This window comes from Neoarius graeffei, chromosome 8, assembly GCF_027579695.1.
Source record: "Neoarius graeffei isolate fNeoGra1 chromosome 8, fNeoGra1.pri, whole genome shotgun sequence".
Taxonomy (NCBI): Eukaryota; Metazoa; Chordata; class Actinopteri; order Siluriformes; family Ariidae; genus Neoarius; species Neoarius graeffei.
The window spans coordinates 29,159,726-29,179,540 of NC_083576.1; the positions used below are offsets into that span (position 1 = coordinate 29,159,726).

The 19,815-nt window shown below is 42.6% G+C and overlaps 1 protein-coding gene across 1 annotated transcript in view; it reads left to right on the top strand.

Moving 5' to 3' along the window:
* Positions 1-3,536: 3,536 nt before the first annotated feature.
* xkrx (XK related X-linked) overlaps positions 3,537-19,815 on the top strand; it is a 101,932-nt gene continuing 85,653 nt past the window's right edge. The window contains exon 1 of the mRNA XM_060927525.1: positions 3,537-4,431. Within this exon, the coding sequence (XP_060783508.1) occupies positions 4,031-4,431 (401 nt within the window). The 5' untranslated portion in view covers positions 3,537-4,030. The remainder of the gene's footprint in view (positions 4,432-19,815) is intronic.

The window sequence follows — 19,815 nt, forward strand, 5'->3', positions numbered from 1 at the left end:
ACCAATTTCATTGTCTTCCATGACAGAGCATGGCAAAATTGCTCCTCTCACATCGCTCTCGCATACAATTAATCTAACATCCGCTATCTTGCACAGCTATCAACCCCAGCTAGCCCCCATAATGCCCCCACAATAAACAAGTGATGACCAGAGGTGGGTAGTAACACGCTACATTTACTCCGTTACATTTACTTGAGTAACTTTTTGGATGAATTGTACTTGTAAGAGTAGTTTTAATGCAGCATACTTTTTACTTTTACTTGAGTATATTGTGAAGAAGAAGCGGTACTTTTACTCCGTTATATTGGGCTATATTCTGCTCGTTACTCGCTACTTTATTTTTATTGATCCGTGCGATGCGTGGTCTGTTTGTTTATGTTTTGTTGAGACTTCCAGCAGAGGCTCTGTCACATGACAGCATCTCACCGATCAAAAGGAGCAGCCAGAGCCATAGTGGGAGGAACTTTCAGACCCTCCAGGATTTCGCGATGTTGCGATTTGCAACTTCAACGCAAATTCAACCAATCCCCGCGAATTCAGGGCGGTGTTGCAATTATATCCAATCACCGCAACTTTCCCGCAAATTTGACCAATCGTTGGCGTCATCTTGAGGTGACGTCGACAAGCTACCTTCCGCCTTCCGTGTATACGTTCAAGAGAAGCAGCATGTGCGAGTCAGTGTTTATATAGGCTTAAATTCTGTTACTGAAAGTGTTATGTTTACAGTGAAGGACTGTGTGCACTTTATTTTACTTAAGACAAGAAATTAATGGATGCCAACATTTTTGCCAAAATGGTATTTTATTTTCCATTGTTTAGCAGCTTCAGCATCATACTGTGAGATTCTGTTCAAATTGTTTTTTCTTCTATGAAGCCTGAGCCATTTATTTTATTAGTTTATAATTATTGTTTAATGTAGTCTTCAGGAGAGACTGCCTGCACACACTACTAGTATTAATAGTTTTTTTTCTTACATGAAAGCTGAGGCATTTATATTATATTTTAAGGTAACTTCATGTTGTGCTGTGAGGTTCTATGCACTAACTTTTGAACCAACAGGTGCATTTGGATAAGTAAAGCCTATTTTTCTGCATTTTTGTAGTCCTGGTAATCTTTTATATTGGTAAAGTTGTTTATAGGACCATTTCTCAGTGTCTTTTTTTTTATCAATAGTTTTTCAGTAATAGCTTAATATTTAACATATCACTCAATTTTAATCACAAAAAGAGAAAATCGCAACAATTTCTCGCAACTTTCACTTCCTCCCGCAATGTAATCGCAACAAAAACCTAAAAAACACCGCAACTTTCATCGCAATTTTTTGGAAAACCCCCCGCAACATCAAACATTTTAGCCCGCAACAATCACAAAAAAGGCCCGTGGAATCCTGGGGGGACTGAGCTATGGTTTAACTCCATTTCGCCAATCACACAGAGCCAAGCCACCGCGCGTCACATGTGTTTCCCCAAACCAGTGGACGTTTCAGCTTATAAAAACTCAACGTCGAATTTGAGGAAACACATTGCGGTAAGTAGGCTATGTGCTTTTGGCTGTCTTCATAGGCAGACGTTAGCCCTGTTGTAACATCATAACTGTAAAATACATTGTTTTGTGGAAATGTATTGACGCACTGCGGCCTCAGATGGCAAGATAACTAACACACACACACACACACACACACGAGAACCAAGAAATAAAACTACAGAAAATCTTCCTAACAATCACTTTTTATTGATGTGAAACCAAAAAAATGCTCATGAAAATAAGGTTGCTCGCCTAATGTCAGCTCCTCAATAGCGTTACAGTTGTACACGGCTCTGGTCAAAAACTGGGAATGGAAGACTGGTGAAAATTTACTAAATAACAAAACGCGTAACATATCGTTTGTGAAATCTCCATTTTTCAAGCTACTGTATTTGTTGTGGATTAGAGGGATTTGTGAAGACTTTGTGTTTTTTTTTCCTGTGAGATTTGTTTTATTATTTGTCTACAAGTGCTTGTTCACAAAAGGAAGGGCGTTAGCTTGACCGCTTGCTAGCAATCCCCACCACCACCCAGCCAAGCTGGGCACTGGCAGCTAGTTAGCAACCTTTTTGCTTGTTATACTTCCACTTGCTAACTCCTCTGCAAGATGGAGCCAGTAAACAACTTTTTGGGAGATGAAAGGATTAACATCGTTGATCGCATCTTACAGGATTATTTCCAGTCTTCTTCGTACAAGGAGATATTACGTGTGATGTTCAGCTGCTGTTAAAGCTGAACAGTCACTTCACGGAGTGAACATGCACGCGCACACAGTGTTACGGTTTATGTGCAGACTGCCTTGAGCTTCTTTTTCTTTGTAACCTCTACCCATTGTTTTATGTTACTTTGTAAAGATTTAATTAATTAATATTTAATTTATTATTGTTTTCACCTGTTCACGGCTAAAAGGTCACAGCTTCACAGTGCAAACTTGAGAGCCAGCTGCTGTTAAAGCTGAACAGTCACTTCAAGGAGTGAACACACACACACACAGTGTTAAGGTTTATGTGCAGACTGCCTTGAGCTTCTTGTTGTTATTGTTAATACACAGAACTACACACAGAACTACACACACACACAGTTTATATGTGTGAAATATATATGAAATCTCTGCCTGTTATGACATCCTGATCAATAAACAAAGTTACTCAGCAGTTACTCAGTACTTGAGTAGTTTTTTCACTTAGTACTTTTTACTCCTACTCAAGTAATTAATTGGACGACTACTTTTTACTTTTACTTGAGTAATATTATTCTAAAGTAACAATACTCTTAGTTGAGTACAATTTTTGGCTACTCTACCTGCCTCTGGTGATGACGTAGTTATGCTTGGGGGCTATTGACCGTAGGTGAGAGTGTGAATGGTTGTTTGTCTTTCTGTGTCAGCCCTGCAATGACCTGGCGACTTGTCAAGGGTGTGCCCCGCTTCTCACCCATAGTCAGCTGGGATAGGCTCCAGCTTGCCCATGACCCCGCACGGGATAAGCGGTTATGGATAATAGATGGATGGGTATTAGGCCCTCTGGGTAATATTTGGCCCTGGCACATTGAAAATGCATGGAATTTATCACCAACATGTCAGACATTATTGCAGATTACTCAGGAGCCAGTCTGAATGTGTGATAACTGTACCCAGTGAAATGAAATAGAACTTGAAAGTTGGGATTATTGCCCCCACATATTGAGAATAGAAGCTACTGTAAAAAAAGAAGAAGAAAAAAAAGGTTGACTAGTTGGAAAACTGTTGCACTTTTATCATTGGAATTGATGCCAGTAATTTTGTAATTATGTGTTTGCTTGTTTGTTTGTTCTTTATACCGTACAATAAAAAAAAAAAAAAGTGTGGGGCCTAAAGTGTGTGCCCCCTTTTACTCTGTGGAGATGAGATTATTTCATTCTCAGTGATCTGGATGTTGGGAGCCGTTTGGGATTCACATTTTGGTTTTGGTGGTGTAACCGGCGGGCGCAGGGACCCACAGGAGCGGAAAGCAAAGCAGTAACGCGTTGTCAGGAAGCGTGTGTTGAGACACACCTGGTTGTGCTGATCAAAACAGGGGACGAACGAAATAGATTTCTGGGAAGTCTGTCGTAGAATCTGTATGCTACACTGTCATACAGGAGCTCTTTGCACGGTTTAATGTGAAGTTTTACTGGACAACGTCGTGACAGTGCTGAGAGCCCGAAGCCTTAGACACCGAAGAGACGAACTGCTGTAGCACTGTAGGGCTGGAGGACGCGCTCGGTTTGAGTTACAACAACTTGGGAAAGTTGGTGATGAATTTGTTTATTCGCAGCGGCCAAACAGGATGATAATGCCTGGGAGAATAAAGGCCGGCTCCGTTTCCTATGACACGGTATAATACAAATCGCTGGAATGAGGAATTCTTATCAAAGCCACGTGAGCCAAATAAAGAAAAGCTTCGATCAGCATTTTAGCAACACTACAGTGCGTGTCTACGCTTAAACGGTACCAGGGTTTTTTTTTTTTTTTTTATAATTTATTGAAATGAAAAGTAAACACGCACACAAACCTGAGTCTGTGAAGTCGTTGAGCCATATGAACAATATGGACGAGGCGGTGGAGGATGATATCTCAGAGATCCCACAGCACGCCGTAATACCAAACCAAACCGGCGTTGTGATGGTGATCAACCACAGCAAAATCCGTCTCCCTTTCAGCGTGCTGTGGGCGACTGTTCTCTACTGTGCTGAGTTTATATGCGCCTCGGTGCTGTGCAGGACGTACCACAAAAACGAGGACGTCATATGGATGGGTTTGACCATTACCTTTATACTGGTGCCTTCTGTGCTCACTCAGCTAACCTTAACTTTCGTCCATCGGGATTTGGGAAGAGACCGTCCTCTTGTGCTCTTCATGCACCTGCTTCAAATGGGACCGATCATCAGGTGAGTGAGAGAGCGCGAGCGAACAGTATGTGGTCAATAATCTTTACAAACCAGACGCACTGTATTTGCACGCATTCACGCCGTCACAGGAAACCTGTAAAATCACACATTTTAGTAGTAAACTACGAGGAATTATTGTTGGTTAAAGACTAGTTTGATTGTAATGGCACGACTTGTACAGAGGGAAGCCCGCTGACAGTGGCTGTGTGTAGAGTTGTGTAATGGCAGATAAATTTTGACGTTATAAGTTAAATTTCTCTACCAAAACGTGTAAATGATTTCGCCTTTTAGGATTACACAAGCCTAGGATTTCCCTCCATTATTCATATATTAATTTATTTACTTTCAGCCAGCGAGTTCCTTGAAATCTAAGCGCACACAGCGCACATGCAGATTGTTCACATGTAAATATGCCAGGCGCCGACAAACACCAAACGGTCACGTGATCATCACAAGCCTCTGCGGGTGGAGTTCACGCCAAGTCTGCAGTCTGTCCATGTCCCTGTAAGCAGCCCACTATCCCCACTACTGAAGTACAATGGAATTTCTTCACAGCTTGTTTCCGCGTAAGGGCTCAGATACATCCTACGCTAAGCAGATTGATTTCACGCGTCGTTTCGTTCAGAAATGTGTCACGGCTAAATTTATAACACCAGCTGTGTTGAGAGTTGCAGTATGAGGCGCTAGAGTAAGCTTTCTCCTCATGGCACACCTGCAGTTTGAGTCTCATTTATATAAACGTGTGTGTACATATAGTCCCATTTATATAAACATGTATGCAATGTCACTCAGATCACAGCAGTTGAAAATAATCAAGAAACTGAGTGTTCTACTCGTTCTGACTATAAAAGACAAGCTGCCTCGAGAAAATGGAAACAGTTTTGGGACATTGTCCGAGCTAATTAAAGGATGGAAGTAGCTACAACTATCCTGCTATTCGAGAAAAGCTTGAATGGCCTTATGGCTTGTTTTTAAGTACTGTACTGCCAACTCCAAATTTCATGATTCGGTAATATTACTGGAAAGGCCCCCATTGTGTTGTCTCTCTGGACCTCCAGACCTAATGCCAAGTGGTGCACAAAAGTGCCACAGACCTGACGGGTATGGAAGTTGCCCCGCGGTGACAACTGACTTGCTGGGTGATGCCATCTGTTGGCCATTTGAGTGGCTCTTCCGCATGCCATCTGGTGGTGTGCCATTGACCCTCTTGGGTCATGTTGCACCGAAAAGCGCCCTGGTGCCAGCGCCTTATTGGTGATGTACTGTTTAACTCCAGACCTAATGCCAAGTGGTGCACAAAAGTGCCACAGACCTGACGGGTATGGAAGTTGCCCCGCGGTGACAACTGACTTGCTGGGTGATGCCATCCGTTGGCCATTTGAGTGGCTCTTCCGCATGCCATCTGGTGGTGTGCCATTGACCCTCTTGGGTCATGTTGCACTGAAAAGCGCCCTGGTGCCAGCGCCTTATTGGTGATGTACTGTTTAACCCAGATCTGGAACCCAGGCAGGTGCTACCACTCTGGGTCAGAGCGGACCTGAGAGCAATGGTGATTAAGGGGTAACTCCGCTTTTCCCAGTACCTCCTGGACCTGAGACTCCTCACCAGTTGCAGTTTAAAGTCATACCCAGGATTAAGAATGACCGTATACTGCTTTATGGATAGAACTAGAGAATAGAATAGGATAGAGTAGGATAACTTGGGAGAGAATAGAATATGACAAATTAATCTATATTAAGATAGAGCATAGAGAAATGGAATGTATGTTCACAGAAGAGAACATGACAAAAAAAAGAATAGGATAGGCATTAGGACAATATGATAAAGTACATTATGAAAGAACAGAAGGGAATATGATAGAATAGAAAGCATTTTGAAGATATAGAAAAAAGTATGCTATACATTCTTTTTTTTAGTTTGTAGAAAAGAATAGACAGTCATGACAATACAGCAGAATAGGTTAAAAGGAAGAAGGGTATATGCCAGAATAGAAAGCATTATGAAAATACATAACAGAACTGACAAAACACTATACATTATCCACAGAATAGACAGCCATCACAATACAATAGAATACATCAGAAGAAAAAAAAGAAGGGAACATGTCAAAATAGAACAGAATGTATTATGATGGTATAGAATAGAAAGGAATGGATGGGAATAGAGTAGAAAGCATTATAGTGGTATAGAACAGAATACAACAAATACTATACATATTCTATATAGAGTAGAATCAAGAGTTACAGTAAGGTAATGGAATATATTATAAGAGAAAATGAGGGAATTTGACAATAGAGTAGAATGGAATGTATTATGACAGAACAGAATAGAAAGCACAGAATATGACGATAAGATACACACACATCTCTATAGAATTGAGATCTCTTTCTCACACACACAAAGAAACAAGGTGAGAAAGAGAAAAAAAAATGGGGGTTTGGGCTGAGGATTTCTCACGGGTATGATGTAGTACGTTGCCATTCCAAGAAGAAAGCGTTCCAGCCTTCACCATCTTCAAGTGGTACTTGAACATGTTCTGCCTAAGCCTATTAGGGCTTACTACTGTACTAGTAATAAGCTAGTACCATCGCTAGTGGATGGTACAGAAACACAAACAGAATCGGCACATTCCAGTTTGTGTGTAATATGTATAAAATGTAATATTAGTAACTATAATCACCCTTGTAATAATAATTTCAATAAACGGTTAATGTTCAGTTCTCTCCTCATTTTATTCTGCATTCAGAAGGCAGAACTGGTTGATAAGTGTGTAATGGACAATAACAATTTTATCCAAAATAGTTTTTCCTGCTTTAGTCTATTTATTTCCATTTACAGTGGTGCTTGAAAGTTTGTGAACCCTTTAAAATTTTCTATATTTCTGCATAAATATGACCTAAAACAACATCAGATTTTCACACAAATTCTAAAAGTAGATAAAGAGAACCCAGTTAAACAAATGAGACAAAAATATTATACTTGGTCATTTTAGTTATTGAGGAAAATGATCCAATATTACATATCCAATTGAGGAAAATCTCATCTCATTATCTGTAGCCACTTTATCCTTCTACAGGGTCGCAGGCAAGCTGGAGCCTATCCCAGCTGACTACGGGCGAAAGGCGGGGTACACCCTGGACAAGTCGCCAGGTCATCACAGGGCTGACACATAGACACAGACAACCATTCACACTCATATTCACACCTACGGTCAATTTAGAGTCACCAGTTAACCTAAAGGCCCGGTCCCACTGCACTTATGGATGCAAAGAGGATGTAAAACGTAAAAAAATCTTTGCCATCCGTTGGAAAACGCTATGCATCCGTTGTGTACTCATTGCATACGTGCTTCATACGCTCTATCCATCGAGCATCCGTCCACTGTGATTTCATCCGCGCAAAAAGTTTTGAGCTGCACAAAACTTTTAGAACGGATGAACTTTCTGCCGTGTACGATGTAAATCCACGACATATACGAGCAACAAACGTTCTATGTCCGTTATCATCCGTTAAACGTCTGCTGTATCCTCTCTGCATCCTCTGGGCATCCTCGCAACTCACATCCGCTGCAGCTGAAAACGGAAAGAGGGAGGAAAGATAAGGTACATGAAACGTCTATTCATCGTTAGTAGCACGGAAATAGAAAGGATGTAAGCGTATGCATCTCGTATATAAAGTATTCAAAACGGACAAAGCGTTTATATCTGGGATGTATCTCGTATATTTAGGATGTCTGGAGTATGTCTAGAGTATGTAGAAGGACACCTAGCGCAGTGAACGGTCTGCATCCGATATACATCCGCGCAACATCCCCTTTGTTTCCGTTAGGCGTACGTGATGCAGCCCCTTCACCCGCTATGCATCCGCTCTTTCTGCTATGCGTCCGCTTCTCAGTTATCACCGGTAACCCCTTCGGAGCTGTCATCCACTTCCATCCGCTAGGCTTCCTATGAACATGCGTTTAACATCCTCGCTATATACTACCCACGTCCGTTCTTTTCCGTTCTGTTTTCGCCAATTTTGTCCATTTCTGGAGCGGATGAAAACGGATAGAGCCACCCCCGAAATTTTGCTCGTCCGCTGTGTCCTTTTTGCATACGTTTTGTGTCCATCTGCCAGTGGGACCGGGCCTTAACTTGCATGTCTTCGGACTGTGGGGGAAACCGGAGCACCCAGAGGAAACCCACGCGGACACGGGGAGAACATGCAAACTCCGCACAGAAAGGCTCTCGCCGGCCACGGGGATCGAACCCGGACCTTCTTGCTGTGAGGCAACAGCGCTAACCACTACACCACCGTGCCGCCCCAATTGAGGAAAATGATCCAATATTACTTCCTTAGGAGGCTGCGGTCCTTTAACATCTGCAGGAAACTCCTGTGGATGTTCTATCAGTCTGTGGTTGCCAGTGTCCTGTGTTCTTGGATGTGCTGCCCCCCCAGCACACCACAGTGTGAACACTGTGGTGTGCTGGGGGGGGCAGCACATCCAAGAAGGACACATCCAGGCTGGACAAACTGATCAGGCGGGCCGGCTCTGTGGTCTGCATGAAGCTGGACTCTGGTGACGGTGGCAGAGAAGAGGTCTACGGACAAACTATTGAACATCATGGACGATGCCAGTCACCCTCTGCACACTGTCATCAGCAACCAGAGGAGCCTGTTCAGTGACAGAATGCTCCTTCCCAAGTGCAGGACGAACAGACTCAAAAACTCCTTTGTCCCTCATGCCATCAGACTGTACAACTCCTCTCTGTGGGGGGGGGAGGGGTAACAGGAGGACAGAAGACGGGAAGGAGCAATAGCCTAGCCTAGCCTAACAATTGAGGTATTTCACCTGACGTCACAGGGTCACGTGACGCCCCGGTGTCCGCCATTTTGAACGTCAAGCTACATACTAACGCTGCAGACAGAGAGGGAGAACCGGCTTGAAAAAAAACGTGTTACAAACACCTAGAATAGATTAATTTGTCAGTAAGCACTCTATAAATAACCATGGTGTTTGCTTGTTGTGCTGTGGGCTGCCACAACAGACAGGGACAGCGTGCAGGACGCTCCTTTTACCGGTTTCTAGTTATGGGAATTTCGGCTCCTTTTCGGGAGCCGGCTCTTTTGGCTCTTCTTACTATAAGGAGCCGGCTCTTTCGGCTCCCACCGAAGAGCCGGCTCCCGTCATTCACTTCAAAGAGCCGGCTCTTTGAACCGGATCGTTCGCAACCGACACATCACTACCGGTTTACTACTGACCCAAACGAGGGATTACAGCTGTGAAGAGACAGGATTGGGAGCCAACAGAGTACTCCAGACTTTGCAGTGATCATTTCATTTCAGGTTAGTTTATCAGTTAACCCAATTTTGATAAAATATATAGCAAAAAGTAAATGGGTCAGTGTTTGTTAACCCATCTGAGCAGTGAAACAAGACAGTGTTAATTTGTCTAGGGTTGCATGTAGCAGACATCAGACATAAAACGCAATAACAGGCTAGAAAGAAACGGGACACAGAAATAAACAGGGAAATTAAGTAAAAAGAAAGAAAGAGTGCGGAAAAAAAAGAGTGCGGATCTCCAAACACATGAGAAGCCTATCTTACGCACATATCACGCGGACTCCACACCTCCACACACGCATCGCGTCTGAAGTCATAACTCATCAGGGGAAATCGTGTCCGCATTGGCATGTTCAAAAAACAGCCTCGCGTCAACAATGATACCACACGCAAGAAAAAAAAAAAACAGTCAGGCTACTCAACAACCAACCTGGCAGCAGCAGTCGTTGTCATGTAAACACAACACTTCGGATATGCAAATGCTTCCCGTTACACACGATTGCTATTGCAATAAACATAATTTTGCCAATATTTTAATCAACATTTCCCAAATCATGTTTTCAAAGGATTTCATGTCTGTTTCAGGGGATCTTGGATCCCCCGAGTAACAAGACAGTGTTGTGAACATAACCTACCTTGTACCGTTTCAAACTGCTGGGGTCATCCTTCATCAAACTGTTGACTTCTGTCGACAACCTTGGCTCCATTACCAAGGCTGGGTACAGTGTTTGTGATAAAAGACAGATCCAATTTAACACGAATCACAGCTTACTTTCTTGTTAAAATGTGCAAAGGTCTCCACCATCTCATACCGCCTTACACTGAAGGACTTAAGCGTGCCGTCCAAAATGGCTGCATCACGTGACTTGGTCACGTGGGTGAAATACCTCAATAAGCAATACCAGACAATGTGCAATATAAAGTGCAATATCTTTCCTGCTCCCCCCCCCCACACACATGCACACACTTACCCTAACCCCACTTCTCCCCCTTCCCCCCTCCCCGTCCTCTCTTCCCCATATCTTATTCTTTTATATTTGTATATGTAAATACTTAATTTATTTTAATTTATCTAGAAGTTTTTCTCTATTTCATTTCTCTGTTTATCTGTAATGATGCTGCTGGAATCTTAATTTCCCTGAGGGAACCCTCCCAAAGGGATCAATAAAGTTTTATCTAATCTATCTGTGAGTGGCAAAAGTATGTGAACCTTTGCTTTCAGTATCTGCTGTGACCTTCTTGTGCAGCAATAACTGCAACTAAACGTTTCCGGTAACTGTTGATCAGTCCTGCACACCAGCTTGGAGGAATTTTAGCCCATTCCTTCTTACAGAACAGCTTCAACTCTGGGATGTTGGTGGGTTTCCTCACATGAACTGTTCGCTTCAGGTCCTTCCACAATATTTCCATTGGATTAAGGTCAGGACTTTGACTTGGCCATTCCAAAACATTAACTTTTTATTCTTCTTTAACCATTCTTTGGTCCAACGACTTGTGTGCTTAGGGTCGTTGTCTTGCTGCATGACCCACCTTCTCTTGAGATTCAGTTCATGGACAGATGTCCTGATATTTTCCTTTAGAATTCGCTGGTATAATTCAGAATTCATTGTTCCATCAATGATTGCAAGCTGTCCTGGCCCAGATGCAGCAAAACAGGCCCAATCCATGATACTACCACCAATACCATATTTCAAAGATGGGATAAGGTTCTTATGCTGGAATGCAGCGTTTTCCTTTCTTCAAACATAACGCTTCTCATGTAAACCAAAAAGTTCTATTTTGGTCTCATCCATCCACAAAACATTTTTCCAAAAGCTTTCTGGCTTGTCCACGTGATCTTTAGCAAACTGCAGACGAGCAGCAATGTTCTTTTTGGAGAGCAGTGGCTTTTTCCTTGCAACCCTGCCATGCACACCATTGTTGTTTCAGTGTTCTGATGGTGGACTCATGAAAGTTTGTGAGCCAATGTGAGGGAGGCCTTCAGTTGTTTAGAAGTTACCCTGGGGTCCTTTGTGACCTCGCTGACTATTACACGCCTTGCTCTTGGAGTGATCTTTGTTGGTCGACCACTCCTGGGGAGGGTAACAATGGTCTTGAATTTCCTCCATTTGTACACAATCTGTCTGACTGGATTGGTGGAGTCCAAACTCTTTAGAGATGGTTTTGTAACCTTTTCCAGCCTGATGAGCATCACCAATGCCTTTTCTGAGGTCTTCAGAAATCTTCTTTGTTCTTGCCATGATACACTTCCACAAACGTGTTGTGAAGATCAGACTTTGATAGATCCCTGTTCTTTAAATAAATCAGGGTGCCCACTCACACCTGATTGTCATCCCATTGATTGAAAACACCTGACTCTAATTTCAACTTCGAATTAACTGCTAATCCTAGAGGTTCACATACTTTTGCCACTCAGATATGTAATATTGGATAATTTTCCTCAGTAAATAAATGACCAAGTATAATATTTTTGTCTCATTTGTTTAACTGGGTTCTCTTTATCTACTTTTAGGACTTGTGTGAAAATCTGATGTTTTAGGTCATTCATTCATTCATTATCTGTAGCCGCTTTATCCTTCTACAGGGTCGCAGGCAAGCTGGAGCCTATCCCAGCTGACTACGGGCGAAAGGCGGGGTACACCCTGGACAAGTCGCCAGGTCATCACAGGGCTGACACATAGACATGTTTTAGGTCATTTATGCAGAAATATAGAAAATTCTAAAGGCGGATGATGTAGCGATATTTTCGAAGAATAAAGAAGAGGTTAGTCAGATTCTGACTATTTATGACAACACCTTTACCAGATTCGGACTACAGTTATTGTACACCAAAACAGAGACCATGGCTTTCAACGTTGACGAATCAATCAAGGCTCAGAAATCCCTAATCGCTGTGAACAACATCAAGAATGTCAGGGAGTTCTGCTACTTGGGTCATCTAATAACCAACACCGCAAAATCGTCCGCTGCACTGCGTTCAATAATTGCTTCTGCTTTTAAAAAGTGGGATGAGCTGAGACACTGTCTAATGGACAGAGAAATCTATCTGAGCACACGTATGAAGATTCTTACAGCTTGTGTGAGATCCCGCCTACTATATGGTATTCAGGCGAATGACTTATCAGCTGCTGATCTCCAAAAGGTCGAAAATGTGTGGAATGGCTTCTTAAGGAAGATGGTATCGGGAGGCTTCGTGAGAATAAATGCTCCATCTCGCAGCCAGCGAGAAAAGGGTGTAAACCTAGCTACGCAAGTCGAAGGACAGCTCAACTGGGCATTCAAAATATCGAATGGGCAATTACATGAAATTACTAAATCTCATTCTATACATGACTACGACCACGCACAGTATTTAAAATACATGGGCCATGTATGCCGTATGGAAAATGATGCTCTGTAGAAGCAAGTCCTGTTTGATAAAAGAACATCTAACAAAACATGGACAAATGTTGAGAAGCTGCTGGGTGTTGACTACCATCAGGCAAGAAAGAAAATGATGAATCACAAGGACTTTATGCATCTGCTGGAACAGTGCTTCCCTGAGCAGATGCACCCCAAGGCTGAGTGCAGGCCCAAGGGAAAAGATGATGATGATGATGATGATGATGATCACAAACTTTCAAGCACCACTGTAGGTCACTGGGGGCCAGGTGTGAACGGTGTTGGCAGCCTATGGCCCTTTTCCACTACCCTTTTTCAGCTCACTTCAGCTCGCTTCAGCTCACTTCAGCCCGACACGGCTCGCGTTTCGACTACCAAAAAACAGCACGACTCGGCTCGCTTCAGCCCTGCTTAGCCCCTAAAACTCGCACCGTTTTGGAGTAGGGCTGAAGCGAGCCAAACCGTGCCGAGTGAGGCTGGGGGCGTGAGCAGACACTCCCCTGTGCACTGATTGGTGAGGAGGAGTGTCCTCACATGCCCACACACGCCCCGCGAGCACGCTGGGATCTGTAAACACCGCAAACCCGGAAGAAGAATAATTATGAATTACGAGAATTTCTGAAGCCTTATGCGCCTCGCCTCATCTATACGCTCTTGCCAGTATCTGTTGGCGTTGTCGGTGACAACAAGCCACAGCACCAAGACCAGCAACACTAACGACTCCATGTCCTCCATGTTTATTGTTTACTATTCGGGTCGTGAGACTACCGCTTAAAAGCTCACTGATGTCACTGTTTGCGCTGCTTAACGACATCACGTGACGTCCACCCACTTTCGCTAACTCCACCCAATGTGTCCACCCACTTCCAGCCAGCACGGTTCAGCGCGGTTGTAGTCGAAATGCAACCCCAACAGCCCCGCTCAGCTCGACTCGGCCCAACTCAGCACGGCACGGCTCAGCCCGGCTCAGCCGCGTTTGTAGTGGAAAAGCGGCACTAGAGAGTTGATCTGTAGAATCCCCCAGTGACCTGCACCTACAGGATGACTCAATGACCCATGTGACCTCAATGACTCTCCTTCAGGTTGCTTTTGGTTCACTAGAGGATAAATACCTGGAATTCCCCACTAGTCAGACAGAACTGAAGAAGCCTTTCAGATGAGAGGTGAAACGTCTTCAAGAATTTGAAGCAAGTCCAGGTGTCTTTAGCACCTACGGTTTTACCTTTTATCTATTTCACATTTTGAACAACCAAAAACAGCACAAAAATGAACCATACTGAAGACTGATTAAGCCTTGCTTACACGAAAGACTGTGTCTGTTTGACCCCCAGATGCAATTATCACGTGGTGCATGACATCATGCGCAAGGGGTCTGTAAAATCTGGAGCACTTATAGGCTTGTCAGAGTGAAGCCATCTGGCTGCCATCTTACCACTCGCATTATGTGTTATGGCTTATGTGTTAAACCATCGTATCCGATCAATCTTGCCTCAAGTATCTCCTTTTTTTCCCTTTTCATTACCTCCTCTTATTTTCTCAACTTCATCTTCATTCCTTATGTATCTTTTATTGCACTCCCCTTCACTTTTTTTTTTTAAACTGCTCTTTTACTACTGTAATTTATTTTTGCGGAGGTTTCAGTTTTTCTCTTGTACAGTGTATCTTTCTCTCTTGTATATTTCTTCTTCCTTTCTATTTTTTTAAATTAATTAAAGGGGAATTGAAGTCATTTTTAAACTTGCTTTATTTCTTAATGTGTTGTTCAATTATGTTTTCGGTTTTATTACCCTTATATCGTGACTCGTGTTGACATATTACGCTTATTGGCCTTTTCGGTTTTTAGCCATGTTGAATGTAGTTCGTATGGTCCACGGCAGGTGTCACTTGTCTGTGCGATCTTCACGAGACTTGTGCGAGACTTCAAACCTGACGTGTCAGCGCCGCCAACTGTTTACACAGCGGCCAGATTGCCATATCATTCCAAATTAGATTAATTTCGAGATTTGCCAGCTTCATCAGTGATGGAGATTATTCTATACGACTTCGAACCAGTGTGGAGTGGAGAAGACCGGGAAAGACGACAGGATAAGGACTAGTCCGTTGCGCTGGTATGTACGTCATTACTGTCGCGCAATTAAAACGTGCCAGATCAGGCAGCTGGTGGGTTTTCAAAATAATAAATACATGCATGTATTTTTGTAATAAATACATATTATACTGAGCGCATTTCTCACATAATCCTCACTAAGGTTTCAGACAGCACTACAAAATGGCATCCCCACTATATAGTGCCCTATATAGTGAGTAGGGAGCGATTTCGGACACGGGAAACTTCCAGCTTGATTACGTCAGCGTTTGAAGGAGGGCACGCATCTTTTGACAATGTTGGCAGATGTTGGTCACTTTGATTTCCGCTATACGTTTTACTTCTATCCTATGAAGTCTCGCACAAGTCAAGTTTGTTTGTATAGCGCTTTTAACAATAGACATTGTCCCAAAGCAGCTTTACAGAATCTGAATGACCCAAGACGTGAGCCAATTTCATCCCTAATCTATCCCCAATGAGCAAGCCCGTGGCGATGGTGGCAAGGAACAACTCCCCCAGACGACACAAGGAAGAAGCCTCTAGGGGAACCCATCCTCACCTGGACAACAACAGACAACATGACTATAACATGAACAGTTTTAACATGATGTCAGTTTCGTTGATGTTATAACTCTTCATTAATGGAAACTTGAGTGCAAAACTGTTCATGACAACCACAGTCCCAAAGTTAGCAAGCCGACTGTAGTCCTCAGCCACAAAAGCATTACTGTAAGTGTCCAGAGTGTCTTCCGAGTGTGACTTTTTCAACTGTCCATATGGGGCCGTCCTCCACAGGATCAATGTGATGAGACTCCAACCAGACATAGGGCATCAGGATGGATCAGGCAGGTCCGAGGAGCAGTAGAGGTCAGCACTTCGATCCCACACAGGTCTCAGCCATTGCTTTGACATATGGACTGATATATTACATAGCATATTTTAAACACTCATAACTTGCTATAGCAGTGATAAAATAGCTGTCAGAAATGCATTCCTACATTTTATAAAATGAGAACTAGAATTTTGATCATAAAAAATTTGACTTCTTCAGTTCGCCTTTAATTAATCCACCCAACACAAGGCTGTACAATACTCCCTTTCTATTTAGGTCAGTTGTTGAAACGGGATTATTTTCTTATATTATTTGCCATTTTCGCGTCATTCTCACATGTCTTAACAGTATTTATTAGTCACATTCACTGTCATTTTAGACACAAATGAGGGTGACACACCAATCCTCCATGTGTCCAGTTCTAGACCACATCTAGGTGCAAACAACAGAGACTAGGAACACGTGAGAATGAAGTAAAAATGGTAAATAGCATGAGAAAATAATCCTGTTTCAACAACTGTCCTAAACAGAAAGGAAGTATTGTATAGCCTTTGTGTTGGAATAATAATAAAGAAAAAATAGAAAGGAAGAGGAAATGCACGGAAGAGAAAGATGCACTGTATCAGAGGAAAACTGAAATAAAATCAGTAAAAAATATAGCTGCAAGCAGCAATGTGGGGGTCTAGCAGAAATGGCAGCGTCTGCAATGGTCTTCAGATGCAACACTGACTGCATGTTACATGACAAACAACCAAAGATTCACAGAGATGTGAACTTATCTCCTGCCTGGGGGCTTTTGGGTAAATGCTTTAAAAAACTGACACTGTGACAATTATGGCCCTTTTCCACTACCCTTTTTCAGCTCGCTTCAGCTCACTTCAGCCCGACACGGCTCGCGTTTCGACTACCAAAAAACGGCACGACTCAGCTCGTTTCAGCCCTGCTTAGCCCCTAAAACTCGCACCGTTTTGGAGTGGGGCTGAAGCGAGCCAAACCGTGCTGACTGAGGTTGGGGGCGTGAGCAGACACTCCCCTGTGCACTGATTGGTGAGGAGGAGTGTCCTCACATGCCTACACACACCCCGCGAGCGCGCTGGGATCTGTAAACACCGCAAACCCGGAAGGAGAATAATTACGAATTACGAGAATTTCTGAAGCCTTATGCGCCTCGCCTCATCTATACGCTCTTGCCAGTATCTGTTGGCGTTGTCGGTGACAACAAGCCACAGCACCAAGACCAGCAACACTAACGACTCCATGTCATCCATGTTTATTGTTTACTCTCCGGGTCGTGAGACTACCGCTTAAAAGATCACTGAATCAGTGACATACAGAGCATCGTGGACGAGTTCGCGGAGCGCAAGGCTCGTCGTATGCCCTTCAAATAATGCGCGCAGTAGGCTATTGATGTTTTATTATAAGCCATGTACAGTATGTCACCTAATGTTTTTTTGTTTCTGAGTTACATGTTCGTTTGAAGGACTTAATGTACAAAATAACATAGTTGCACCCCGTAGTGTTGAAATTGGTAAACAGTGCATTCAATGAGGTTTGCACCGCCCTCCTTTTATTTCTGACTCTTCCTGTCACCACTCTGAGCGCTCATTCGTATGCCCTTCAAATAATGTGCGCAGTATAGGCTATTGATGTTTTATTATGAGCCATGTACAGTATCCTAATGTTTTTTGTTTCTGAGTTACATGTTCGTTTGAAGGACTTGATGTACTAAATAACATAGTTGCACCCGGTAGTGTTGAAATTGGTAAACACCGCAGTTGCGGACATTTTGTAGCCTAAAACGATGTTATGATCAGCTTTAATAAAGTGCCCGGTCATTTGCCCCGCCCCCGGCCCGGCTCTGACTTGTTCCGCCACTGTCACTGATGTCACTGTTTGCGCTGCTTAACGACATCACGTGACGTCCACCCACTTTCGCTAACTCCACCCAATGTGTCCACCCACTTCCAGCCAGCACGGTTCAGCGCGGTTGTAGTCGAAATGCAACTCCAACAGCCCCGCTCAGCTCGACTCAGCTCGACTCGGCACGGCACGGCTCAGCCGCGTTTGTAGTGGAAAAGCGGCATTAGTACCTTTTGTGAGGATTGGTCTGAAGATTAGCTGTTACCAATTTCATAAGAAAATGTGTGACCTATAAAATATGGTCTTATAATGTTAAAAAAAAATGAAATGCAGGCCAGCTATCAGAAAATGTAGGTGTTTTCATCTGCAAGTGTACAAGGAAAAGAATAATAGAATCAGAGAATATAGCAAATGTAATTATTTATTTAAATTAATGACATTTTTTAACACAGTTAGCTTTTTAACATTGAAACAGTGCAAATGTACCAAGGAAAATAAAAAGAAAATGAAACAATCTTTTTTCCCTTTTTTTTTTTGTTTTTAAAATCACTCTACATCAAGGTGTTTTTTTTTTTTTGCTTTGTTTTTTTTTTAACAGAATAAATGCTGGGAACAATAATAATAAAAAATAGCTATATATCTGCTCATTAGGCATACATTTTAAAGTTATACATTTTAAACTGTTAAAAACATCCTTACAATGACTACATCATTCCTCAGCAACCTACCTTGCTCAATTGAAAAATCCAAATGGTCGCTGGGCTGGCTTGCACACGCTACGTTCCTTCCTCGTCTGCGTTGGAGCTGCCTGCGCTAGCGGTGATGACGGGCCCAAGCAGCCCGGTGCCATAACATGTGATATGCCATCAAATATAGATTTTTTCCATTGTCCATTAGAAAAAAATACCTAATTCTGAATGATGGAATATTAAGTTTAGAAGTACATGACAGACTTCATTATTTACAATTCAAGCTGGAAAAACAGCGGAATGTAACTGCCCAATTAGGCTGGTTTCTCTGGGTATTAGCCTACAAATATTTGTGTGAGCGCACATGCCTGTGCAGGGATGGCTGACTGGAGTGTGTGTGTGTGTGTGTGTAGATGAGTGTGTGTGTGTGTGTGTGTGTGTGTGTGTGTGTGTACTGTATGTGGTATGTGTGTGAGAAGATGGGTCCATATCCCAGTGGGACTCGATAAATATGGTGACCTTTGACCTCTGGGGGCATTATAATTTGTGAAAACGGCTTACATGTCAGCAATGCCTGTACATTTTAAAACTAGGGCTGTTGAACAATTAACATTTTTAATCACACTTAATCTCATAAAATTATGTAGTTAATCGTGATTAATCGCTAAATCGCAGGGAAAAAAACACTTTCACCTTCACTTTCACTTTCATTTTTTTTAAATTGTACATACATTTCTATAGAAAATGTTTGCTCTGAACATCACAGCAGACTTTATCTACACCATAGCAGTTTAACTTTTTGAATATATGCTTGTATGTTCCATGTCACTTAGCCCACAATAAGGCTCATCTTCTCTATGATAGACAGTTTTATAGATGTGCATTTGGAATTTGGGTTTATTACATCTAGCCTAGTATAGCCTATTTTTTTTTCCAAAATAATATTTCAGACATTTATTAGGCATATGGAAAGTACTTGGAGAAATAACAGACTCTATTTGCTTATCTGTAATGGCTGCAAGCTACACTTGCATTTTATAGAGCAAAGAGGAAGTAGTTTGACACCTGACAGTTCAGTCAAGTGAAGCAGTAGGCTATTTGGAAATCACTAGGCTAATGTCTGCATGCAGGTGGAGGTAAGGAAAGCTTGCACTGCATCGCATATGCAGGCTACATAATTTAACTGGCCATGTTGAGGGGTCATTTGAAGT